Source organism: Quercus robur, chromosome 2, assembly GCF_932294415.1.
Source record: "Quercus robur chromosome 2, dhQueRobu3.1, whole genome shotgun sequence".
NCBI lineage: Eukaryota > Viridiplantae > Streptophyta > Magnoliopsida > Fagales > Fagaceae > Quercus > Quercus robur.
The window spans coordinates 28,081,168-28,109,069 of NC_065535.1; the positions used below are offsets into that span (position 1 = coordinate 28,081,168).

The 27,902-nt window shown below is 39.5% G+C and overlaps 4 protein-coding genes across 4 annotated transcripts; 2 read left to right on the forward strand and 2 right to left on the reverse strand.

The window, feature by feature from the left end:
* The first annotated feature begins 625 nt into the window (after positions 1-625).
* LOC126697058 (uncharacterized) lies at positions 626-1,315 on the forward strand. Its single transcript, XM_050393886.1, has one exon. It carries the CDS (start codon positions 626-628, stop codon positions 1,313-1,315), a length of 690 nt encoding a protein of 229 aa, XP_050249843.1.
* An 8,376-nt stretch (positions 1,316-9,691) lies between these two features.
* LOC126713175 (50S ribosomal protein L11, chloroplastic) lies at positions 9,692-12,096 on the reverse strand. Its single transcript, XM_050412857.1, has 4 exons — positions 11,687-12,096; positions 11,368-11,540; positions 11,198-11,261; positions 9,692-10,013 (listed from the first exon to the last, which is right to left on the reverse strand). Exons 1-4 carry the CDS (start codon positions 11,940-11,942, stop codon positions 9,802-9,804), a joined length of 705 nt encoding a protein of 234 aa, XP_050268814.1. The 5' UTR covers positions 11,943-12,096; the 3' UTR covers positions 9,692-9,801.
* Positions 12,097-14,373: 2,277 nt separating this feature from the next.
* Positions 14,374-17,459, reverse strand: LOC126713177 (40S ribosomal protein S19-3-like). The gene is made up of 4 exons (XM_050412858.1): positions 17,277-17,459; positions 15,859-15,949; positions 15,503-15,686; positions 14,374-14,709 (listed from the first exon to the last, which is right to left on the reverse strand). The coding sequence occupies exons 1-4, from the start codon at positions 17,358-17,360 to the stop codon at positions 14,637-14,639; spliced, it is 432 nt and encodes a 143-aa protein (XP_050268815.1). The 5' UTR covers positions 17,361-17,459; the 3' UTR covers positions 14,374-14,636.
* Positions 17,460-25,410: 7,951 nt separating this feature from the next.
* On the forward strand, positions 25,411-26,663 carry LOC126697074 (uncharacterized). The gene is made up of 2 exons (XM_050393909.1): positions 25,411-25,805; positions 25,961-26,663. The coding sequence occupies exons 1-2, from the start codon at positions 25,411-25,413 to the stop codon at positions 26,661-26,663; spliced, it is 1,098 nt and encodes a 365-aa protein (XP_050249866.1).
* The last annotated feature ends 1,239 nt before the right edge of the window (positions 26,664-27,902 follow it).

Genomic DNA, 27,902 nt, shown 5'->3' on the forward strand with positions numbered 1-27,902 from the left:
GGAGATGGAGATTGCTATGATCCGCGTTAATGTAGAGGAGGATCGGGAGGCTACAATGGCTAGATTTTTGCTTGGCTTAAATCGGGAGATCTATGATAAGGTAGAGATGCAGCATTATGTGGAATTGGAAGATGTGGTGCATATGGCTATTAAAGTGGAACAATAACTCAAGAGAGGGAATGGGACACATGCAAGCCATAACTCTAGTTCTACCTCTTGGAAATCGAGTCATGCTAAGCCGCTGGACAAGTCACAAACGCCCAAACTCGAGCCTAAATCCTTGACCACCAGCCACGTTCCTCAAGGTAAAACTGAAGCCTCTACCTCTAGGAATCGTGATATTAAATGTTTTAGATGTCAAGGCAGGGGCCACATAGCAAGTCAATGTCCAAACAAGCAACTCATGGTGTTGTAAGCCAATGGTGAAATTGTGACCGATGATGAAGATTCCGACACCGACGACATGCCGCCATTAGAGGATGTTTCCGAGGAGGAGTATTTAGCCCCTGGCGCATTGACATTGGTGGCGAGGAGAGCATTGAGCTTGCAAGCAAAAGGAGTTGATGAAATATAGCGGGAGAACATCTTTCACACTAGGTGCTACGTTAAAGACAAGGTATGTAGTATGATTATTGATGATGGTAGTTGTACTAATGTTGCAAGCACAATTATGGTGGAGAATTTGGGATTGCCCATGGTAAAGCACCCTAGACCGTACAAGTTGCAATGGCTAAATGATAGTAGTGAGATCAGGGTGAACAAGCAAGTGTTAGTTGCATTTCGAATCGGTAAATACGAAGATGAAGTGTTGTGTGATGTAGTACCGATGCAAGCGGGACACTTATTGCTAGGGCGTCCATGGCAGTTCGATAGGCAAGTAAAGCATGATGGCTTTACGAACAAGTACTCTTTTGTACTTAATCAACGATCAATCACTCTTATACCATTGACATTGCAGCAAGTATACGAGGATCAAGTAAGATTACAAAAGAAGAGTGATCAAAAGAAAGAGAGTGAGCAAAAGAAAAAGAGTGAAAATCAGAAAGAGGCCAAGAAAAATGAGGGAGAAAAAGAAAATCAAAGTTCGGCCCTTGAGAGAAAATCAGAGAGAAAACAAAAGAATTTCTATGCAAAAGTGAGTGAGATCAAGCGAGCAATGTTTTCAAATAAGCCGATGATTGTACTTTTGTTCAAAGAGGCACTTTTAAACACTAACAAACTTGACCTTACTTTGCCTAGTTCTATTATTTCTCTTTTGCAGGAGTACGAGGATGTCTTCCCCGAGGAAACACCATATGGGTTACCTTTAATCTGAGGGATTGAACATCAAATTGATTTTGTTCCCGGTGAAACCATTCTAAACCGACTAGCTTATAGGAGCAATCTCGAGGAGACAAAGGAGCTTCAACGGTAGGTAAGTGAATTGTTGGAGAAAGGGCACTTGAGGGAGAGCATGAGCCCATGTGCAGTTCCGGTCTTACCTGTACCTAAGAAGGATGGGACATGGAGAATGTGCATTGATTGCCGAGCCATCAACAACATAACGGTAAAGTATCATCATCCTATCCCACGCTTAGATGATATGTTAGATGAGCTGCATGGTTCTTGCATATTTTCTAAGATTGATTTAAAAAATGGTTATCATCAAATTAGGATAAAAGAAGAAGATGAATGGAAAACCGTCTTTAAAACAAAATATAGTTTGTATGAATGGTTAGTTATGCCTTTTGGTTTGACTAATACTCTGAGCACCTTTATGAGACTTATGACCATGTTTCATGTGCATTTATAGGCAAATTTGTTGTTGTCTATTTTGATGATATACTCATTTATAGCAAAAACATAGACGATCATGTAGTACATTTGAAATCCATTTTAGATGTGCTAAGGAAAGAAAGGTTGTTTGCTAATTTAAAGAAGTGCACTTTTTTCACCAATAAGTTTTTATTTTTGGGATTTGTTGTTAGTGCACAAGGTATAAAGGTTGATGAAGAGAAGGTACGTGCAATCCAAGATTGGTCGAGTCCCACAAGTGTAGGTAATGTTCATAGTTTTCATGGACTTGCTAGTTTCTACCGGCGGTTCGTGAAAGACTTCAATAGCTTAGCCGCACCGCTTACCGAAGTGATCAAGAAGAACATTGGATTTCGGTGGGGAGAAGAACAAAAGAAGGCATTTCAATTAATTAAAGAGAAGCTGACTAACGCACCTTTGTTGTCTTTGCTCAACTTTTTTAAAACGTTTAAAATTGAATGTGATGCTTCAGGTATTGGTATAGGAGCCGTTCTTATACAAGAAGGACGACCAATTGCTTACTTCAGCGAGAAACTCAGCGGGGCACCTTAAACTATCCAACTTATGACAAGGAGTTGTATGCATTGGTTCGGGCTTTAGAGACGTGGCAGCACTACCTATGGCCTAAGGAGTTCGTGATTCACACCGATCATGAGTCCTTGAAACACTTGAAAGGCCAACACAAGCTAAACAAAAGGCATGCGCGATGGGTGGAGTTCATAGAGACATTTCCATACGTCATTCAGTACAAGCAAGGTAAGAAGAATGTAGTCGCCAATGCACTTTCTCACAGGTATGCCTTACTCTCCACACTTGATGCAAAATTGCTTGGTTTTGAACATATTAAAGAATTATATGCTGAAGACCACGAATTTTGTGAGGAATATCGAGCTTGTGAGAAAACCGCCTCTGGTAAGTTCTTTAAACTTGATGGATTCCTATTTCGAGAAAATAAGTTATGCGTACCTAATTGTTCTATGAGGGAGTTATTAGTGCAAGAATCACATGGTGGGGGATTAATGGGACATTTTGGAGTTGCAAAGACTTTAGCTATTTTGCAGGAACACTTCTATTACTTAGCCAATTTTATGTTTGACTTACACCCAAGGGATCTCGTCATTTTTGGCTTTGTCAGTAACTTATATCCGTCTAGGTAGAATCTTGTTACTTAGCCAATTTTATGTTTGACTTACACCCATTTAAGGAATATTGTCATTTTTGGCTTCATCAGTAACTTACATCCATCTAGGCTGAATTTTATTACTTAACCAATTTTATGTTTGACTTACATCTATTAAAAGATCTTGTCATTTTTGGCTTCGTCAGTAACTTATATTCGTCTAAGCGGAAACTTGTTACATAGCCAATTTTATGTTTGACTTTTAAGTTGCTAGGTTCGCTTACATTAAGACATTGGCTGAAAGGTTTTTTTATTACTTTCAAGAATGAATACAATCATTTGTTACATCTATTGGTGGTACTTCTTCAAGTGCTCAATGTTCCATGGTTGTGGAAGCCTCTGTCCGTCTAAGGTCTCCAGGTGGTAACTGCCTTGTTTGGAGTAATGGACAACCCAGTACGGTTCTTCCCAGGTTGGGCCAAGTTTCCCTTAGGCAGGGTTCTTAGTTGTCGGGGTGACTTTAAGTAGGACAAAGTCTCCTATGTCAAGTCGTCTGAGCTTCACTCTCTTGTTGTAATAATCGGTCATCTTTTGCTGGTACTTCGTCATCTTGTTAGAGGCTCCATCTTTGACTTCGTCCAGGCAGTCCAGGTTGACTCTTAATTGGTCGTCATTGCTGTCCTCATGGAACATCTCTCGTTTGATACTACTCATTCCCACTTTGACCGGGATTACTGCCTCAGTGCCGTAAGTGAGTTTGAAGGGGGTTTCTCCTGTTACGATTCTTGTTGTGGTCTTGTAAGCCCACAAGGCATTGGGCAATCCTTCTGGCCAGGCCCCCTTAGCGTCATCCAACCTGGCTTTGATAATCTTGAGTAGTGTTCGATTAGTTATCTCTGTCTGTCCATTTGCCTGTAGATGTCCCGCAGATAAGAACTGGTTCTTGATCCCCAGACTTGAACAAAATTCCCTAAAGCCCTGATTGTCGAATTGCTATCCATTATCTGATATGATTGTCTGTGGAATTCCGAACTTGCAAATTATGTTCTTCCATGGATTCTTGCTTCGGTGATAGTTACTAATGCCTTCGCTTCAACCCATTTTGTGAAGTAATCAATATTGACTAGTAGAGACTTTACTTGTCATTTACCTTAGGGCAACGAATCAACGACGTCGATTCCCCATTGTGCAAATGGCCAAGGGGAGGCTATCGTCGTCAGTCTCTCGGCTGGAAGGCGTTAGACATTCCCAAACCTCTGGCACTTATTGCACTTCTTAACGAGCTCCTTTCTGTCTACTTGCATAGTAGGTCAAAAGTAACCTATTCTGACAACTTTACTTACCAAGGATCTGGGGCCTGCATGGTCTCTGCAAACCCCTTCATGAATCTCTTCTAGAATATACTTGGCTTCCTCTTCATCTACGCACTTCAGGTAGGGCATGGAAAAGCCTCTCTTGTACAGGGTGTCATTCAGGATCGTGAATTTGGCTGCTCTCTTCCTAACCTTTTTGGCCTCCTTGACATCTTGTGGGAGGTGTCCGTCTTAGAGGAATGATATGATCGGGGTCATCCAGCTACCTATGCTCTGGATTGTAAATGTAGAGAATTCTTCAATGCTAGGGCACTTTTGAACTTCCATCTCCGAGTCCATGCTCGTTGATCCTTCTTCTGAGGATGCTAGCTTCGCAATTTCGTCTGCTATCATGTTTTGGCTCCTGGGAATCTGCACAAATTCCACCCTATCAAACTCCTATGTCAAATGCTTCGTCAACCTGTGGTATTTTTGCATTCTTTCGACCTTTGCTTCATACTCCTTCTTTATTTGCCCTATTACCAGCTTAGAATCACTTTAGAGGAGTAACTTTTTAGCTCCTAGAGCTTTTCCGACCCTTGGCCCCATCAATATTCCTTCGTACTCGGCTTCATTATTGGTGACCGAGAAATTTAGTTGAACTCCATATTTAAGCATTTCTCCATCTTGGGTGGTGGTGACGACCCTTACTCCTCCCTTTTTTGGGCTAACAAACCATCGGTTTATATCATCCACTGCTCTGTCTCATCGGTAGGGCTATCCTCGTCTAGAAGAGTGAACTCAGCGATGAAGTCTGCCAAAGCCTACGCCTTAATGGTTGTCCTAGGGTGGTACTCGATGTCGAACTGGCTAAGCTCGATCACCCATTAGACCATTCTCCCTGTTGCCTCGGGCTTGTTCATGGACTTCTTGATGGGTTGATCTGTCATTACCAAGATAGGGTTCGCCTGAAAATAAGGTCACAGCTTGCGCGAAGCTACTATCAGCACAAACGTAATCTTCTCAATCCTTGGGTCCTTGGCTTCTGCCGCTTGGAAAGCTTGGCTAACGTAGTAAACTGTGAGCTTTTTTTTGTCCTCTTCTCAAACCAAGGCTGCACTCACAGCAATAGCTAAGACTACCAGATACAAATACAAATTTTCCCCCTCTTTGGACGGACTTAGAAGGGGTGGATTGCTTAGGTAGTGTTTGAGCTCTTGAAAAGCTATCTCACATTCATCAGTCCAAGCAAAAGCTTGCTTCAACGTCTTAAAGAAGGGTAAGCATTTATCCGTCACTCTAGAGACAAACCTGTTAAGTGCTGCTATCCTTCCTGTGAGCTTTTGAACTTCCTTGACGGTCTTTGGTGATGTCATATCGAGTATGGCTCGCACCTTTTCTAGGTTTGCCTCTATCCCCCTTTGGGACACCATGAACCCCAAGAACTTCCCCGAGGCTACTCTAAACGCACACTTACTGGGATTCAACTTCATTTGGTATTGCTTGAGTGTCTCGAATGTTTCTCTGAGGTCGTCCAGGTGAGCAAGCTCTTCTTTACTCTTGACGAGCATGTCATCCATATATACCTCTATATTTCTCCCGATCTGCTTGCTGAACATTTCACTAACCTCTAGTAAGTTACTCCTGCATTTTTCAATCTGAAGGGCATTACCTTATAGCAATAGAGCCCTTGGCTTATGATGAAAGCAGTTTTCTCCTGGTCTTCTTCAGCCATCTTTATCTGATTGTATCTCGAGAATGCATCCATGAACGTCAGTAATTTATTCCCTGTTGTGGAATCTACTAGCTGGTCTATCCTTGGTAGAGGGAAACTGTCTTTTGGGCAGACTTTATTCAAGTCTGTGAAATCTATACACATCCTCCATTTTCCATTTGCTTTCTTCACTAGGACGACATTGGCGAGCCAATCTGGGTAGTAGACTTCTCGAATAAAACCTGCTGTCAGCAGCCTGTTAACCTCATTTGTAATTGCTTGATTCCGTTTTGAAGCGAAGACCCGTCGTCTCTACTGGATGGGTTTCTTCTCGGGGTCCACATTTAAGTTGTGTTGGATAACCTTCGTGGATAAACCTGGCATATCCTCGTGACTTCATGCGAAGACGTCTAAGTTCTCTTTAAGGAATTGGACGAGTCTCATCCTCATCTTGGGACTCTGTCGTCCCTATTCTAGTCATCCTTATTCTAGTCGTCCTTGTTGTTTCTCCTTTAACCAGCTCCATTGTCTCTAGGGCTTTCAATTTATTTTCTTCCTTCTCCTCTATCATCCATGTATGGTTTTTTTGGCAGCTAGCATGGCCTGGTAGCATTCCCTGGCCAATACTTAATCTCTTTTTACCTCGCCCACACCGTTCTCTGTTGGAAACTTTACCTTCAAGCAGTAAGTGGACATGGCTACTTTCCAACAGTTGAGCATGGGTTTCCCGATGATCACATTGTAAGATGAAGGACAGTCTACCACCAAGAAGTCCAATTGATGAGTCAGTTGCCTCGGGTGAGTCCCCACTATAACCATCACTGTTACTATGCCCTTGGGATATACCCTGTCTCCACTATAGCTGACGAGGGGGGAGTCAAATAGGTGAAACCTTCCTGGATCTAGTTTCAACTGCTAAAAAGTGGAGAGGTAGATGATGTCTATAGAGCTGCCATTGTCCATGAGGATTCTCTTGGTATAAAATCCTTCTATCGTGAGCATTATGACTAGGGGGTCGTCATGAGGCTGCTTCACTCCTCTAGCATCCTCTTCCAAGAAAAACATGTCACATCTATCCGTCTTTGCTTAAATGGGGGCATCCTGTGGACACTGTTCACCTGCCTCTAGCATGCTTTCCTGAGGGATTTGAATGACCTACCTGTGATCGTCTTTATCTCCCTAATCACACTTGGTGGGCGCTAGGACGTGTGATCCTCGTCACTAGGTGAAGATTCGCGCTGGTTTTTGTTGTCACCTCTGAATCTACTAGATTCCCCATTTTTCACATACTTCTATAGTTTTCCTTTCCGTATAAGCTCCTCTATTTGCTCCTTTAGGTCCCTGCAATCCTCTGTGTAGTGGTCGTGATCCTTGTGAAACCGGTAGTACTTCTTTTTGTCACGCACGTTGGGTGACGAATGTAATGGCCTTGGCCATTTAAGGTAGTGCTCATCCTTAATCTACAACAAAATTTTGTCAACAGGCATAACTAAAGGAGTGAATTTTACCGCTCAAGGAGTTTTTTCGTCTTTCCTTTTACTCCCATCACTAGTTCGATGATATGGATGCTCCCTTTTTCGTCCTCTGCGATCATCCTACTTCTTTCCCTTGTCTCCTAGCTTTTCCATGTCCTTTATGGCGACTAACGCATCTTCAACATTCATGTACTTCTGTGCCTTTAGGAGCATCTCTGCCATCATCTTAGGAGGATTCTTCGCGAGTGAAACCATGAACTCTTTGGACTTCAACCTCGCTTTAAAGGTCGTCAACTACATCTTATCGTTAGCTTCGTCTACCTCCAAAATCTCCCGAGTAAAGCATTTTACGTACGACCTCAGGGTTTCTTTTTCCTCGTCTAATGGTGAGTAAATGGTCTACTGGCCTATTAGGGCGTTGTCCCCCGATGAAATGGTGCAAAAAGGTGTTGCTCAACTGCTCAAAGTTGTCGATAGATGATGTTGGTAACTTTGTGAACCACTCCTTTGCAGCTCCTTTGAGAGTGGTGGGGAAGGAACGACACAGTATTTTGTCAGGAGGCTGTTAAAGGCCTAGTGTCATCTCAAAGGTGTTGAGGTAGTCCTAGGGGTCTTTAAGTCCGTCAAATGGCTCAAGCTGAGGCAATTGAAATTTTGATAGCAAAGGGCATTACAAGATTGTCGTGATGAAGGGCGAATCTATTGCCCTGACCATTCTATCCAGGCTTCGATCTATTTTCCCCTTAATGGCATTCTTCAGCTTGTCCATCTCCTTTCTCATCTCCCGGAGAAGATCTGAGTTTTGTTTATCTAGGGTAGTTAGTCCTCGACGGTTGCTCCTTTTATGGCTATCTCCCTCATCCTCTTGATTGGCTCTAGACCAGTTCTCCTCCTATTGAAGTCGTAGCCTCATTTCCTAATTCTGTCTAGTGAGCTCTTCAATGCTAGCCGCAAGAGCCTGGACTTGCAGAGCTAATGTTGCAAAATCCTGGTTGGACTCCATCTGAATGTAGAAATTAATTGGAAACTACGCTTTCAAACTTAAGTACAAAAATGTCGTCCCCACAGACGGCGCCAAACTGATTAAGTGCAAATCATCAGTCTTTGTAAGTGCATCTAGATGGGGCTGAGACCTCGTCTGTGTCTCTACAAATATAGTGAGATGGCTCCCTCGAGATGGTCACTGATGTGGTGCCTGCCACAACGCCTTCAATGCCAAAGTTAGTATAAGAAAGCCTTTAAAGAATAACACAGAATATCAAAGTAACTACGAGTGCTTTTTAGGTGTGTCTATGTACCTGGTTTGTCTCTAATCAAAGTGTATATATACAGCTTCATGGTTCCTAGCCGTTGGAGGCCTTAATTGTGGCTTTAGTGCCCTTTTTGTAACGCCTCAAGATTCATGAATATGGGTTTTGATGAGGCCCCAATAGCCTACCTACTGTTTGATAACTGATCAAGGCATTGAATGCTTTAATTAATGACTCTCCTGTGTTCGTCCGTGTCGCATCGAGGTGGACAAGTATATTTAGCGAGATCGTCTTGGGAAGTTGAACTCGTCAATCCCATCAATTTACTCAAAGACGATGAGTTGATGATCTTTTTACCCACGTCTTTTCCATCGTAACAAATTTTTTAGTGACATGTGTTTCATCAAAAAATTAAACATCTACAATTTCAAAATATGGACACAAATTTAACCCAATTTGAATTTGAAATTAATGAAATATGACCATTTGAAGTTCAACACAAATGTGCATCTCCAAGAGTTTGATTGACTCTTTACTCAATTCTCGTTCAAGCGAATTGCGACAATTTTATCTTTGATTTTCTCTTTTTGAATTTAACCATTTGTCTAAGATTTTTTAAGTTTCCACTTTTTTGTATTAGTTCAATTACTTCTCACAACCTTTAACTTTTACCATCATTCTTTGTTGCTTGGAGGATATTCCTAGTCAATAAGGTAGGGGAAAATCGGAAAAAGAGTGGGTGGGGGAACCTTAGTGCATATTCCTCTCATTCTATTCTTAAAGTAAAAAATTATTGAATCCCAATTTGCACAACAGGCTGAAAAATCACTTCTAGTCGATCAATTAAAGCATCTGATTCTTTTTTACTCCTTGCCAGGCTATGAATAATGAACTTCAGGAAAACAGTAGGATTAGGGCTTGGTGGGAGCATATCCCTCATGAGAGATTGAGCGGTACTAGAATAAAGGCGCTCTCCCTATCCGGTCAACTTCATTCAAGAAAAAGGAAAGTTAGTTTTCAGTCAAGAATTTTATGCCCAGAAGACCAAAATAGAAGGTATAGTTTAATAAAATCAAGAATTTATTGATCTTCTTACACAAATATGATTCCTAAATACAATTAAGAAAAAAATCAAGCAAACAAAGAACAATGGGATCTACACAAGTTCCTCCTTCTTTTTGGGTTCAAGAACTGGAGGGTCAATATCAATTCCCATGTTAGCTGCAGTCCCTGCTATAATTCTCATTGCTGATTCAATAGTTGTGCAATTTAAGTCTGGCAGCTTCTCAGCGGCAATTGTGCGCAATTGCTCGATGGTAACCTTGCCTACTTTCTCCATCTTTGGGTCTTTAGAACCTTTCTCTACGCCTACATATCAATCAGCACAATAAGCTATCACTATTCAATAGTGGAATTTATACGAGGGAAGAAAATTCTCTAATTTTTTAAACCTAATAAATAGTCACCATCAATAGTTTATTCATAACATCATAATAACAAGTCATTATAAAGTATAAACTTTCTACGCATGCCAGCAATACATATATCATCAGGAACCAGGGTAACCACCTTGAAGCTGAATTCTCTAGAAAACTAGAATTTTTCTCAACAAAATAGCAAGAAATATAGCACGTGGCATAGACAATCAAAACCAATACATAGTAGAAAAAGGAAAACTAGCCACCTAGCCTTAAGTTCTGTGTTGAGTTTGCGAAAAAGTCTAAGATGGTTTAATCAAAACTTATCACAACATATTTCATTCAACATCATAGCTATTAGAACACCCTCAGAGTCACATCTGCTCTTCTCCTGCAATTACTAATTAGTCACTCTGAGTTTCTTCGTAATTATACGAACTTACTTCTAATGTTTTCAACCATGGTACTGAAAATCAAACTTAAAAGGTTGATACAAGGACAAGAGCCAATAACAATATGACACCAGGATCGAGCACTTTTTCCACCTCAAATTAATTGTATAGAACACAATCAAATTATTCCAAACTCTCCCCTTTTAAAGTTTTTCATCATATTTGTAGTTCATTAGGATTTAAGCATCTCAAAAGTTATGGTCTGGAACTGTCAGGTGCTCGCTTGTTATGTTTGTAGATGAGTATTTCATTTAAGAGGCCTTTCAAAATGCGTAATTAACTTTCCGCACAATTTCTCCATTCTGAGTATTCTAATGAGCCCTTAGCAAGATAATAATGAATTCACTTTTCATCTAGCACAATCAGAGTCAACGCCGAAATCAAATAGAAGATGCTCCACTTTTTCAAATAAGTAAATTTTCCCATATGAAAACATCAGTGATGGAAAAATTCTAGTTTTCTAGATTCTACTTGTAAGCTATAACATTACATGTTGGATGTATTAAAACGAAGCTTGATTCAAGTAATAAACACTCAATAAGTTACTACATCAAATTGGTAATAGCCCCGAAACACACTGTTAAAATCCAGGAATTTAGGTGCTTAATTACATTCAGTAAATGCCAAACAAACGAAGGGTAAAACAATCAAACACATAATGGGCATTGTTAAAGAAGCATACCTGCGGCTTTTAAGAGCAGAACTGAAGCAGGGGGTGTCTTCAAAATGAAAGTAAAGCTTCTATCCTGGAAGAAAAAAAAAAAAAAACAATAACAATGATAAGAAAAATACTAATAACACAAGCAAATTACAAAAGAAATAGAACCAAGGAATGGAATAAAAAGAACTTACATCATAGACAGTAATTTCAACAGGAATAACGTAACCAGGCTTGTCAGCTGTCCTGGCATTGTAGTCCTTACAGAAAGCCATGATATTCACACCCTTGGAACCCAGTGCCGGCCCCACTGGCGGCGCCGGTGTCGCCTTCCCTGCCTCTAGAGCCAGCTTTATCATTCCCACCACTGCAATTCATCACCACACAAATTAACCAACTTCTCAAACTCCTACAAATCCTCAATACGTTCGGATATTCCTATAATAAAAACATATTGAAATAATACTACAGTGGATAGTGTGAATTATGGTATCATTCTAAAAAAAAACTTGCCTTTCTTGGATTTGCCACCGGGCTTAGGAGGAGCCATGGCGATGACAGAGAGACGCCTTGGAGTGGGAGAAACAAGTTTGTTGTTGAGGAAATGGAAAGTGTTGTTGGGGTTTGAAGAGAAGCTGGAAATGGAGATGGGTGAAGAGAAAAGAGAAGAAGAAAGCTTCTGAACATTGTTGTTGGTGGAAGAAGAAGAAGAAGAAGAAAGGGTTGTTGGAGTAGTGAGATGAAGAGTGGAGAAGGAAGAAGACGCCATTGACTGAGTCTGTACCTATGGGTTCCGATTTGAGTCACCTCTCCTCTGCAGTCCACAGCTAGCTCTCAAAGTGGTTTTCTTTTTGGATAAAACTCAACCCCAGTACCAGTAACCATACTCCTCTCTTTTTTTGTCAATGAATCAAATGCCTATTTGAACGCTGTCGTTTTGCTTCCAACCTTTTGTTCTTAAACGCTGCCCGTTTTATATAAGAGTTCAAGTTACACCGTTTTTTAATAACCATCGTTTTAAAAGCCCAAACCGTCAAAAAAAAAAAAAAAAGAAGGGAAAAGTGTCTCATTCCTAGTTTTTACGGTTTTTATTGGACTGGTTGAGAGTTCGATTTTTGGGTGAATCAGCCCGTTCGATTTAGTTTTTAAAACCACGATAATAACTAGTCACAAACTTATGCAATGTGTAGGAAAATGTAATATAATTACTTTTATAAGAATATAATATAATATTTGTAAGTTAAATAGTGCATGTGCTACTTAAAAGTATTTTGTATTTTTATAAGTTTTATGTAATGAAATGTATATATATATATATATATATATATATATATATATATTAAAAAGATTTAAGTTACATAATTATAATATTGTTTTATAAAATATATCATAATCGGTTGACTAATTTGAATATGTGGGGCCCAATAGTTTATGGGCCCGGCCCGCTCGCTTACGGGGAGTCCACAGGTCCAAACTCCAAACCGAAGGAGGCCAGGGCCCAAGCTCAAAAATAGTAAGCCCAAAGTGGCCCGAAAATACAGCCGAGGACAGCTTAGTCCTCGGCAGGCCCAAGATCCCTTTGACGAAAGTGGAATACAAGCATACTTAAAAAATCAGAAAATATATCGGGAAAATAGTCCTTAATACCCTTCATTGATATGACATTGCACCTAATAGAACCGAATTTCCAAGCTTTATTGATCATCTCCCACAATTTCAGGATTAGACTGATGGGACAAATCTCTGTCCTGGAAAAGTCGACCCTACACGTGGACGAGGGACAACGAACGTAGGCTAGTATAAAAGAAAACGTAAGGTAACAAAGTGGAGGGGCTCCCATCTCACTTCCTGAGAAAAACTTCAGAAAGGAGAATGCCCGGATAATATATGCGCATCATCCCGAAAAACTCACCGTCGGGTAACGGGAGAAAACTTTAGTGCTCCTCGGACATGATCCGAGGAGCCAAATCCCTTAAGTTACAAAGGTGTAAGGCCTGAATATCCAGACTAAAGCCTTTTCTTGTCTTGGTTCATCTAAAGTCCGGCCTGTACCAACACCTCGTGACCCAACGCTGGCCTTTCAAGCCCACTCTCTACAAATGTTATTGTAAGGGATTTTCTGTAGGCGAGCCCAACATCGTTGTTGGGCCGCTAGAGATTCGTGTCCTTACAGAATATATCCAAGAATTTTTTTTTTTTTTAAATGTACTCCTCATTCCATGGAACACATGTAATATGTTATTAAATTCAAATTATTATACAAGTTTAGAATTGTAGCATTTTTTTTTCTTCTTTCCAAATACAGGTATAATGTATACTATTGAAACTTGAATTTTAAGGTAATATTGTGAATATTTATCATTTTTATTGCATTTTAGGTGTCCATCTCTCTAATTTCTAGTTTTTTTTTTTTTTTTTTTTTTGGTATTTTTAGCCAAAAACTAAATAGTTTGGCCCAAATAAAATAAAATTTCATACTTTTTAACCCAAAAATTAAAAAAAAAAAATTGGGCCCAAAACTAAAAGGCAATCTACAAAAAATATTAATTTGAGGCCTAATTAGTCCAAAATAGATCAAAATGAACCAAAGTGGAACGAATAAACCAATATGAACTGAAATGAACCATATGGATCAAACTGAACTAAAATGTCACTTAATAGAAGTGTAGCATTTAGCTTTTAAATATTATATAGATATAGATTATTGTTAGAGTAATCACTCACATTCACATATGGGTTATCTTCGGACTAAAAATTGCCTCCTCAAAAGGTCAATGTTTCTACTTTCTAGTTTAGCAGTAGCTCACTTTTAAAGTACACTCTACATTTCACCCTCTATTCTTTTATCACTCATATATATATATATATATATATATTATCTTCTTTTTTCACCACTGGACCGTTATCAACCAGCTCCTACTATCTCAATGCATTATGCTTGAACTGTTACTCACAAACATCTAGTCCTGTTTCGAGTCCATGGTTGGGACCTAAATTCTGTTTCAAACAAAGCATTCCACAGTTTGCAAAACTCAGACCACGTAGCATAACACAAAAACCATCAAAATCAATCCAAAGTTCCAAACAACAGTCTCACAAAATCACCTAGCGAGTAGTTAGGGTGAGTGCATTGGTGTCCGCATGAGATGTGTAATCACATTTCTTAGGACAGGCACAATACCACTTAAAAGCAATGGAAGTCATTAAACATAAGTCATTTAATAAGAATGGTATCAAATAGTAGGTTTAGTGATTGAAGAACAAAGTCAAAAGACTCAAAACAACCAGTATAGTGAACCCTCATAGAAGCCACCTTCATAAAAATTAAAAAAAAAAAAAAAAAAATCAAAGCCAAAGCAGAAAATTAAATAACAATGCCTTCTTATATCAAAACTTCCACTGAAAAAACTACATCCAAAATTCTCAAGTATCTTTCAATCTTCAACAAGCCTGCATTAACCTCTCAATGGGCAAGTGCAATCCGTCCAGCAACTTGATCCAGATCTCGCCGGCCACTGGATGTGATTTTCCTCCCACTGGCAAACAAGAATAGAACAGTTCTAAGTATCAAGTATATGTGATGATATATGTCGATGAAAAACAGTCATCACATGATGTCTCCAAAATTGACAAAGTAACATACTAACATATCAAAGAACCAATATGTGATTGAGTCATGTTAATAAAATTCATTCAGAATCCATTTTAGAACAAAAAAAGTTCTAAAAACTGATCCACAAACTAAGAACAGTGAGAACAGCAGAAACAAACTGAGATTCAATTTAGAAAGAATTCTTTCTTGTGTGACTATAAACCCAAGAAATAACTTCCTTAATTTCCTTGGGTAATTAAAAGCTGTTTTCTTAATGCTTAACTTTCATTGAGCAAGAAATTGAAGGAAAAGTTGCCATGTCTTTTTAAGACATATCCAATAAGGAATCCCCTTCTGCACAAAATTTTACTTTTTTTTTTTTTTTTTAATATCAGCAATTGGGGGAGGGTGAATTTGAACCCGTGACATCTTTGAAACAACAAGAAGTGTCAGTCGAGCTACAAGGCTCTTGGCACAATATTACATTTATCAGCAAGGAAATAAAAAAAACTTCCTTGGATATATTTTATCCAGGTAAATGGAGCCTTAATTTTGATACGAAGAAAAGAACCATGTCAGAAGCCTTACTTTTTTCCAATGAATAATTGAGGTAATGTAGGAAAAAGAGCAGGGCAAAGGGAGTGTTGAAAAATTATATATTAAATTGGAAAAAATGCCATCTAATCATTTTTTCCATTCTTTAATCTTGAACCCGAAATGATGCCAAAGATACTCACCCCTTTGAGTCGATCTCAACGATCTTCATCGTCTCCAATTGCTGAAGTATGTGACGAGCAATAGATCCACTGCTTTTACAGAAATGGGGTGGGCGACTGCCATTCCTCTTGCTTCCTCCATAGATCCTTCTGAAGGCACCAACACCAAGACCCCCCCTCAAGTAGATCTTCCTTGCCATGGAAGCTACAGTTCAAATTAAGTTAAAAATAGAAACCAAGATGCAAAATTCTACTATATATGTATTTGTCCATGTGTGTACATGATCCTTTATTTTGTTTTTGTTTTTTTTTTTTGGGGGGGGTGGGGGGGGTGGGGGGGAGGTGTTTTAGAGAGAAAAGAAAGGAAGGAGACACACCGGCTCTAATGTAGTACCAATCAGGGTCATATGGAGCAAGCTCCTTAAATGTTGCAGTCTTGACAAGATCAGTCCATTCAGGGAGCTCGACCTATTAAAAAAAAAGGAGATGGAGAAAGGAAACATGAGAACACCACCACCACCACCCAATAATGTACAATTAAAATCTGGTGCATAGTCATGATTGATAAGTCAAGCAAGAAACTTCAGCATAAGAAAAGTAACCACAAAAGAGCCCATACATCCATATCAATCAAACATCTCATGTCAATAGCAAGGATTATGGAGATAGCATTGTCACCATTCATGAAATCACAGAACAATCAACACCAAAGTTGTTAATACCATACCAAAGCTGCCACTAAACCAGTGCGAATACCCTCTGAAACGTACTAAGTAAATTACTGGCCTGTACTTGGCTACATATATAGAAATAACCCAAAACAGTACACCTGTATTAACTAGTACCAAAATATTTTGTTCCAGTGCAGTATTGACAACTTTGATCAGCACAGAGCAGATTCATATTTTGTCTCACAAAGGAAAAGGCAAATCTCAGAGTAGAAAGCTTCAGAAGTAATTATAATGGATAACCCATTAACTGAAGAATAGGAAAAGAATAGACATTGCCATAGTAGTTATATAACTTATAAAAAAATTCAAAAAATTAACTTACATCACCTAAAGTTTGGGTATAATAAAAAAATTTTGGGATTATACAACATATATGAGATGAGATTGCATAAGACAAATTTTGGCAGGACATTTTAAAAACCGCCATAAATGATTGCAACTTGTCAATTTTACAAAGCAAAAGAAACAAGCATAGCAGCAGGGCTCAAAACTGTTGCTCATGTCTTGACTAAAAAAACCCTTAATTCCCATGAAAGCCCACATGCTCTTGACAAAACAAAAGCCACAATAAAGCAAATTAAACACCTGACACAAATATGGGAACAAGCAAGACCCTGATGGCATATAAACACACACAAAACTCCATTCACAAAGCACATAATAACAAATTCCCAAACCCTTTTTTTTTCTCTTTTTTTTTTTTTTAACTTGTAGAATCCCTAATCGTTTCTAAGAAACTTGACATCAAAATTTCCCAGTACACGAACAAAGTAGCTAAAGACATGACATGAGACAAACAAACCAATAATAGAAAGCAGAATTGCATTTCCATATTATACAGAACTAATCAAAAATCAATAAAGTTTGTCAAATTTTGAGATTGCTTCACAAGTAAATCAAGATTCCAAAAAAGCTATCTTTGAGTCGAGTACAAAAAAGGGTACTTGGGTTTCGTTGAAATAACACGCTTTGTTTAGAAGTGTAAATTTGTAGGCTCACAGAACAAGAAATATAGAGATGTACATGTAAAAAAAGAGTTTATGTATAGAGAGAGAGAGAGAGACCCGGCCAGAGCGTTTGAGGTGAGCGGCGTAGGACTTGACGAACTCGTGAGGGGAAACGTCTTTTACAGTTCTCGCTGCCTCCATCTTCTTCTTCTTCTTCTGTTTTTGCTCTAGCTGATGCTTCTGCGGCGGAGTGAGTATACGAGGTTTTGGGGAGAGCAGGACTAACCAAAATACCTATTTGCCCCAAATGTGCTCCCTAGTAAATCCCCCACTTTTTTTCTTTTTCTTTTTTTCTTTTTTCTTTTTTCTTTTTTTATTATTTATTTATTTTAATTATAATAATAGGAGATTGGATTTGAAACTCAAACCTTTGGGTTAGAAAAATTAGGAGTTTTTTTTTTTTTTTAATATATAGAAAGTTTTAACCTATGAAGTCTCATTTTAATGGTAGCTTTTTATCATTAGACCAAGAAGCCAATTAGTTTTTGATAAATGCGGGGATTGAACATCAAATCTCTTATTCAATCTCGAAGATTTTACCAGTTGAGTTAACTAAAACCTACAAAAAGATAAGAATTTAAGAAATGCTAATTGAGTTACAAAGTTATTGGCCAAACATAATGCTATGCTAACCAAATTGTAAATGTGTAATTGAAGCCTCACTCAATTTGGCTAAGAGAATAACATATTTAGATATATAAATATGGTACATTAGTGTGTGTGTATATATATATATATATATATGTGATAGTCCTAAAATAAAATATATGTATATATATAATTAATAAATTTAATTAGAATCCAAATTCTTACTCTATTTATTGCAATCCCATGTTCAAATCTGTTTTTAAGCTTATACCCTAGCCCATTTGACTACAACAATAAAATAAAATAAAAATTAACACCACAAGCACATAACTTTGAAATTTGAAGCATGAAAATTTAATAAATAATAATAATAAACCAGAAGAGTGGCCCATTAGACAAGTTGTGAGCTTAAAGTCCATTCACAATTTTGTGCCAAGTGCCAACAAGCTCAAAGTCTGATAGTATTTCACAATTGTAAGATTTCAAAATAAACATTTTGTTGTACTACTAATACCAAATAAAATTATTTCTCCTAAAAAAAACCATATGGACTGAAAAATATTTTTTTTAGATAGTTACAATATGCTGCTAACTCTGCAATTTAAATTGTTTTTCTCCTAGACTCTAAGTATTTTTTTTTTTTTTTGGAGGGACAAAATCCCAAATACTTTATATATAGAGATGTGCCAATTTAAGCTGAAATATTGCAAATATTGCATAAGGGGTAAGTGTACTAGATTGGTGACCAATAGGAAAAAGATCAGCCAATACAATACAATATTAACATCTTTAATGCTAACTCTACTTAACCATAATAAAAGACATTCAATTTTCTTTTGGCTAAATTGCAACATGAAAAGGTCTTTCATTTTTTTTTTTTTTTCTCTCTTTCTTTTAATATACGCCCTAGATACTAGCCTCTATCTTTCACATATATACTATGCTAGGAACATAAAGGCTTTAAGTCTAAGATACTACCTTGATGTAAAAGAAAAGCAATTACATTTCATTATTATATCTTCATTATTATTATAAAAAAAATAATGAAGATATAATAAAAATAATTTTTTTTAATCTTCATTAAAAAAAATAGCCTCTATCTTTCACAACTCCATAAAAATAATTTTTATTATATCTTCATTATTTTTATCCTTTCTTTGCAATAGTTAAATCAAGCAAAGTTAATATCACCAAACACCCCCTCCCAAAATTTTAAACAATAAAATTTAAAATTTCTTACTATCACAACAAATTCTAAGGACAAAGTAAAGTAGAATTCAGTATATGCATTTCCACAACCAAAAGCTCAAGATCATTATAATCCAAAACAAACCAAATTATTAAAAATAATCTTTACATACATTTTTTTAGCCAAAAAAATAAAACCCCCAAAATTTCTCAGTATGGAGTATCATAATACACCGAGTCCACGCAAACACTATCTTTTAATTTCTCTTGCTATATATCTATCCATGGCTACATCTGTAAAATTCATCTCTCTTCTCTTCATCCCAATTCCTAACTCTCTCGCATTTAATTTTTCTTTCCCAAACTCTCTACATGGCAAACCCACAAAAGAGTGGAAAAAATATCCAAACCCATCTCAGTAAAACCCACATAACACACATCGGATACCCACTACCTGAACTTAGTTAATTAGATAGATAGTTAGTTATAGTTATAGTTATAGTTTTTTTTTTTTTTTTTTCCTTGAATTGTTTACTTGGATTCTTTTTGATACAAAGTAGCAAGCATTCCCAACTATTTTTCTTTTCCTTTGTAGGATACAAATATATATAAAACCAGAGATTTATTAGTTTCCAAGATTCCATTTCCTAAGGCGTCACTTCATCCAAATTTGGTCTGACATATTCATTTTCAAAGATTAGTTCATTTTCATTTCATGGCAAAGATCACAGGATTTCCACTACTTCCAGTTAGGTATAGGTTTTCACCTATATACAGACAATGAGTTGGTCCGTGACTAGTGTTTTATTATTGTTTGGTTTTTTTCTTTCTCCCTCAAGACAGTCTAATATTACTCTTACCCATGTGTTGTATTTGGTCCATCTTTTCTTTCAATGAATCATTTATTCAGAAAAAAATATGTTTATATCTATAGTGGTGTAGCCCAAAGGAGTGAAGTTTTTGGGCTAATTCCCCCAATTTATTTGTATTGTGGGTCAAGAATATCCAATGATAGGAGGCCCAAAAGATGGCAGTACAGCTTCTATGATAAACATATGAGAGTTACCCTTTCAAAAAATGTAACTAAAACGTAACAATGTGACCAACCCCCTTTTACTTGTTATGATGGTAAAACTGACTCGGTAGAGCATGTGAGCCACTTTGCTCAACTCATGGCCCTCTATTTGTAGAACGACGGACTTATGTGTAAAGTGTTCCTGTCTAGCCTCGGACCCACGACAATGAGATGGTTCAATAGTCTGAAGAAAGGAGTCCAGTCCGGATTTCTTTAAAAGCCCAAAGGAGTGAAGTTTTTGGGCTAATTCCTCCAATTTATATGTATTGTGGGTCAAGAATATCCAACAATAGGAGGCCCAAAAAATTGCGATACAGCTTCTACGAAAAATAAATGAGAGTTACCCTTTCATAAAACATAACTAAAACGTCACAATGTGACCGACCCCCTTTTTAAAGAAAACTGGACTAGACTACTTTCTTCCCGGGAAGCTTTTCTCCTTACTACACTCGTGTCTCTCTCCCCAAATTTTTCCAACCTCCAACCCTCTACCCATCGGTCTCTATTTATAGACTTTCCTTAATGGGGTCGTCATGATGAGAGTTTCCCATGTTGGTGGGTCTCTTTGAGCTATATTCTTGACCAAATGGGACCCACTATTTGTGACAAACATGACTCTCTTGGAACTTGCACCAGGTGCCAATAATTGCTTGGCATGCAGATTCTCCCGTCGGGAGCTCGAACCAAAGCCCATATTGGGAGTAGGGTAGGTGCTCGATTAGGAAGCAACTGAGATGGGCCCATTTAGGAAACTGTCATGAGCTCGATGCAAACCAATAGCCATGGACCGTACAATATCAAAAAAAAATTTTGCCTCTTTTTGCAGTGCAACGTGAAGGATAGGAATTGATCAATATAGAAAGAGGAAGTGATAACAGTAGCCGTTTCTAGTGTCGCCCACTTAACTATTGTATTATTCATTTTTGGAGCTTGGTAACCATTGCTGGGTTTTCATGATTAGTATGGAGTTTCAATAACCGATTCTATTCTGCATGGAATGACATCTAATGATTCACGGGAAGGAAGGCCAACTCTATTTGAGTTTTTATATATATATTCACCCATTCAATACTTTCATTACCTTGAAATAAGATTACACTAGGCTACATCGATTTGAATTTGATCAACAATTTTGGGCGGAGTATCTTCTACCCAAATATTACATTCATTCAGAAATTTGGCTTACCTAGCCAAGATGTGAGAAGCTTTGTTGCCATTCCTTCGAGTGTGGGACACCTCCCATGCATTGAATCTCTTTAGCCCCTCCCTAATTCCTTCCACATCCAAACCGATGGAACTCGGAGGTACACTCTACTTTCCTAAAGACTTAACCACCAGCTGTGCATCGCATTCTATTATGATGTCATTTAGTCCGAGGTCCCCGGCTAGCACCATGCCTTCCTCAACAGCTCTGGTCTTAATTTCTAATACTCCCAAGTCCCCAACTCTATTTGAGTTGTTGAGTTGCATAGGAAGGCACACAGGTTTTTAATATGCCATATGTGAAAATACATGAAAGTGTTAACTCTCTAAGCAAAATATATTTTTTTTATTCAAAGAAAAATAAATGATGTTGCTGTCTTGCTATATATAATGCTATATAATACATAAATTGATTCCATAGTAATGGTCGGCAAGGCAATTGTTTTAAGTATGGTTTTAAAAACTGGACTTAATCGACTGGTTCAACTAAAAACTGGACCTTAATTCGGTCCGATTATTATTAAAAACCGAAAATAAGAGAAAAACCGCAAAAAACTGGAAACCTCCAATTCAACCATCAAAACCGAAAATTGGTACGGTTAACCCGATTTTAAGAAATTCTTCATAAAGACTTCTGCTGTTGTGTTTTTTAAAAAAAATTAAAATTAAAAGAGAGAGATCTTGTTTCAAATTTAAGGAGAAGATAGATTTTTATTTTGAAAATGCTCCTAAGTCTGAAGTGGTGAAGCCTAAAATGGCCACAATGACCCCAAAAAAAGGCAAAAACATTAGATTTATTATTTTTGTGTTGAGGAAGAAGCCCAAAGATGAAGCTAATTTACAATTTTACAATGACATGATATGTGCTTCAGTTGAAGCCTTTTTTTGCTGCTCTTGTCTACTTCAGTGTGCTTCACTTGGGGCATTGTTTTTGCTGCTCTTGCCTGCACATGCACATATTGACGAGAGAGGGAGATAATATTGAAGAGAGAGAGAGAGAGAGATGAAAATTTAGCAAAAAGTGAGATAGGAAAAGTGGAAAACTATTAGGCTGTATTTGGTTCATGTAAAATATTTTCCGGAAAATATTTATTTTCCGGAAAGGAAAATATTTTCAAGTGTTTGGTTGGATTCCAAAAAATGCTTTGGAAAATATTTTCTAGTGTTTGGTTGTTTTGCTGAAAATGCTCTAGAAAACCCATTTTTATCATGTTTCTCACATTTTCTTAGGATCCAAACATATATTATTACAAAGAATCAAAATATATAAACAATCAAAGAATCAAAAATCAAAACAAAAAAATAAGAAAAGCAACGAAGCGTGAGAGAGAGAGAAAGATCGGCGGCGACCAGTGGGGGTTTGAGAAATGGGTTTGCGGAATGGGTTCGTTGAAGTGGTGGGTTCGTCGTAGTGGGTTTGAGGAATGGGTTTTCTGGGTTTCTGGGTTTCGGGAATGGAGGGGACGACTCGCCGGTGCTTTGGGCATTGCTCGACGAACGAGCTTAGTCTTGGGTGGGTCGAGGACAAGATTGGTTTTGGGTGGTGACGATCTAGATGGTAGCGACAATGGGTGCGATCTCGCCGGTGCTTCTGGTGGATCGGTCTTGCTCTCTCTTCTTTCTCTCTCTCTCTGCCGTTCCGCTGCGTTTGTGAGTCCTTCTTTCTCTCTTCTTTCTCCCTTTGTGCGTCTGTGAGTTCCTCTCTTTGCGCATTTGAGTTCCGAAAGTGATTTGAAGGTAAAATAAAAATGGAAATGCCTTTACAAGGTCAAAGGGCATATTTTACGGTCAACGGAAGTTATTTTCCGTTTGACCCAATTTTCCGGACCAACCAAATAGCCTATTTTACGGAAAAGCATTTCTGAAATTAGTTTGAAGCCAAAACAAACACAGCCTTAAGCACAAAACTATTGTTGAAAAGTGAAAACCAAATGTGTGGATGTAGGGACAGACCCAGGGAAGGCCCAAAGGGGCCTGGCACCCTTAGCCCCCAAAAAAAAAAAGAAAAAAAAAATTTGGCCCCACTGCCCAAAGAAAAAAAAGAAATTTTTTATATTGGTTATATTTTTTTTTTCTAGAGTTGCGCCTCCCTCTTTCAAAAACTTAAATCCCATCCCTTTTAATTAGCCTAACCCAACTAGCAACTACTCAACTCAAAAACTTAACAAAAACAAAACTTTAAAATAAAAAATAAAAATCCTAGTCAGCCTAGTATTAGAGAACTAGTATCAAGTATTTTAAATGCTAAATATTTAGTATTTAGAACACCAAAGACCGAAAACACTATTGTACGAGACATTTCAAATTCTATATTAAAGTAGAAAAAGTAACTTTTGGTTTGTGAAAATAAATTTCTTTTGCAATAGCTGATGCTCTTAAGAAACAGTATTATTTTGTGCATGTGTGTGTATTTTTTTTTTTTTTGGTCATTATTGGTAAATGATTGCATCTTAATGTGTTAAAAAACAACGATTTTGTTTATTTATCTTGATTGATAGTTTGTTAATACTATATGGATACCTATTTGGTTTATATATTTATATATATATATATATATATATATTGTACGGCACCAAGGTCCTAAGACCCAGATGGGCCCTGGGCTTAGGCCCAATAGCACAACCCCATCGCCAATGCACGGCACCGAGGTCCCAAGACCCAGATGGGCCCTGGGCTCAGGCCCAATAGCACGGCCCCATTGCCCTAAGCTCTACTTGAAACTGCCTTCAAAGAATACGAGTTTTGGGCCTCGGCTCCTGAACTATGCTTGGCATAAAGCTTCCCGAACGGTCAGTGAAACCTTGTCCGGGCGTACCATAGGATGCTCGGGGAACATCACTACCGAGCAAATTCACCTGAGTTGGAGCCAAGTTCCAAGGCCATAATCGTTACACTCCACTCTCACCTAAACATCCACTTATAACAGATAATATTGGACCTCCAATTGCACTAACAATGGCAGTAATTATGATCTCCCCACTAACTTAAAGCTATAAATAGAAGAAGTTGGGGAAGAAGAAAGGGTTCAGAAAAAAAAAAAAAAAAAAAAAAAAAAAAAACAGTCATTTAGAGAAAGGGGAGGAACATTATTTTGAGTCTCTGTACCGAGAACGACCCAAAGTAGGAAATCTTGAAGCCCACTTTACAAATAAATTATGAGCCTAAGTGAGGTTGAGCCCAACAGTCTCATTTCAGGTTGGCACAATTGGCGCCCACCGTGGGACTCTCCTACGAAGCTGTGGTTCGACTGAGGCTCAAATAAGAGAAATGTCCGAGGGACATTCGGGAGGGCGTGCTCAGAGCGGTTCCGTGGGATCTTCTCGGGGATCCACGTGGCGGGAAAGAAGACAGAAAGGGCGCGAGGACAGGGAGCGCCTACGAAGAGAGGAAGAGTCTGGCTTGGGAGAAGGGTCGGATCAGACCCGCCGAACGGTGTCGGGTGTCTCGAGACACAGGCAGTATGATGATAGAGACCGAGAGCTAAAGCGGTTGCGCAGACTGGTGATGGATCTAGAACTGGAAGCAAGGGGTCGACGCCAAGAAAGGGACCACCACCACCAGCAAAGGAGAAATGATAGCACGGGAAATCACGGCGAAGAGGGCTCTAGCCAATCCGGTACACAACGATTCCAAAACCGATCACCCTCTCAAGAATCACACCGGCGTAGGAATCAGTCACACTCCCGAGAGACACGTCATCGACGAAGCCGTTCACGTTCACATGGATATGAGGACCGAAGGTCGGATTCGCCAGAAGAACGGCGACCCTACAATGCTGCCATGGACGCCATGAACCGAGCCTTACAAAGGGCTGCTCAGTTGCCATTCTCAGATGAAATTGAACGGGCCCCTATGCCGAGTAGATTTACAAGACCGCCATTCAATTCCTACGACGGGAAGACGGACCCTGTGGAGTATGTCAGTCATTTTATCCACATGATGTCCTTGCATGCACACAATGATGCCTTGATGTGTAAGGTATTCCCTTCCAGTCTCGGCTCCACGGCCCTGAGATAGTTCAATGGGTTACGAAAAGGCTCCATTCGTAGCTTTGCCGAGCTGATTCAAGAGTTCGGCAGTAGATTCATGACATGTAGCCGAGTGTCGCAGCCGATGGATGCGTTACTTTCCATAAAGATGAGGGTCGGTGAAACCCTTCGGAGTTACGCCAGCCGGTACTGGGAACTCTACAACGAGATCGATGGAGGAAATGAGAAGATAGCGGCAAGCACCTTCAGGATAGGGCTCCCCAAAGATTCTGAATTACGGGAGTCGTTGACGAAAAGACCTCTCGAGGATATGAGGCAACTTATGAGGCGCATTGAGGAGTATAAACGCCTGGAAGATGATCGGCTACAAAATAAGGGGAAAGCCCCATTACTAGGGAGATCTCGGCAGGGCGTTATCCCGACAAGACCAAAAAAAGATTTCAGGATGCAAGAACCAAAGGCGCAAATTGAGGGAGTTATTGTGGCGTTCAAAGAACCTATGCACAAAATTCTAGATCGGATTAAGAATGAATCATTCTTCAGGTGGCCGAACAAAATGGGGGGTGACCCATCTCGGAGGAACCAAAACTTGTATTGCACATACCATAAGGACAAAGGGCATACCACCGAGCAGTGTCGGGTACTAAAAGATCATCTCGGGCAATTAGTAAAAGTAGGGTATCTGAAAGAGTTTGTAGTGGACTCCGCAAACCGGGATACCGGCCAGGGTGTTCAGCAAAAAAGGAATCCCCTCCCACCACCGCTGGGAGTGATCGAAGTCATCCACGCTGCCCCAAGGGTACAGCAGCAGCTAAAGGGGTACTGACAGTGGCTTGCACGGAAGGAGAATCACCCGAGAAGAGGATGAAAGTTGGTTGGCTAACCATCTCTTTCGGTGAAGAAGACTTAGAAGGGACGATCCAACCTCATGATGATGCGTTGGTAGTAACAGCTCGGATAAGCGGGTTCTTGGTAAAAAGAGTGATGATAGACCAAGGAAGCGGAGTCGATGTGATGTACCTGGATCTGTTCGAAGGGCTCGGATTGAAGAGTCAGGACTTAGCGAAGTATAACACGCCACTGGTCTCGTTTGACGGAAGGGTCGTGGTTCCCGAAGGGCAAATTTCTCTCTCGGTGGACATGGAAGGCAAGGAAGTAATAGTGACCTTCATAGTAGTCCGGTCATTCTCACCGTACACTGCAATCTTGGGAAGGCCGTGGATCCACGCAATGAAGGCCGTTCCGTCCACCCTGCACGTGAAAGTGAAATTTCCCACCAAGTATGGAGTCGTCGTGGTGCGAGGGAACCAACGAGTGGCTAGGCAGTGTCTGGTCGCCACGGTCAGATGGAAGAGCGAACAGCTTGGACAAGCGGGGGAGACCGAAAAAGAAACTTTATAGCAATCACAGAAGCCTTGAGGGGAAACGGGGGCAGACGTTGCCGAGGAGGTTTTAAAGGTCAGAATTTTTCCGGACAATGACAGGTATTTCCAGATAGGAACGAGCATGAACAACCGAGAAAAGGTAGAAATGTTGTTGTTCCTTTTACAGAACGTGGATGTCTTTGCCCGGAGTCCGTACGAAGTTCCCGGCGTAGATCCCGAGTTCATTGTCCACAAGCTTAACGTGGACCCATCATTCCCCCCGAAAAAACAAAAACCGAGGAGAGCATCGAAGGAGCATGTTGACGCGGTGAACTTGGAAGTCCAGAGGCTAAAGGAAGCAGGGGTGATAAGGGAAATATTCTTCCCGAGGTGGTTAGCGAATACGGTGGTGGTGAAGAAAAAGAATAGTAAATGGAGAGTTTGTGTGGATTTCACAGACTTGAATAGGGCATGTCCCAAGGATCCATTTCCAATGCCCAAGATTGACCAACTAGTAGACGCCACGTATGGGCACCCGAGGATGAGCTTCTTGGATGCTTTCCAGGGGTACCACCAGATTGCCTTGGCACCCGAGGACCGAGAAAAGACAGCATTTATTTCCCCGAGTGCAAACTATCACTACGAAGTCATGCCGTTTGGATTGAAGAACGCCGATGCCACATACCAGCAGATGATGACGAGGATGTTCCGAGAGAAAATTGGGTGCACAGTGGAGGAATACATTGACGACGTGGTGGTAAAGAGCAAAAAGGAGTCGCAACATACGAAAGACCTCCAGGGAGTATTTGAGATACTCTGGCAGCACAAGTTGCGCTTGAACGCCGAGAAGTGTACTTTCGGTATGGGGGCTAGCAAGTTCTTGGGTTATCTGATTTCTACTCGGGGGATAGAAGCCAATCCCGACCAGATAGATGTCGTGAGCCGCCTCAGACCGCCGAGCAATCCAAAGGAAGAACAAGTGCTAACCGAGATGTTAGCTGCCCTAAACCGATTCATCTCCAAATTCGCAGATCGCTGCAAACCGTTTTATCAACTTCTGAAGAGGTGGAAGGGGTTTCATTGGGACAAGGAATGCGACAAGGCCTTTCGAGAATTGAAGGAATAATTGGCAAAAGCACCAATGTTAACGGCCCCGGAGTCCGGGGAGGATTTGTTTATGTACCTCTCAGTGTCTGACCATGCCGTGAGTGCTATGTTACTAAGGGACCAAGGAGTACAGCAGCCAATGTATTACATAAGCAAAACCTTAGTAGAT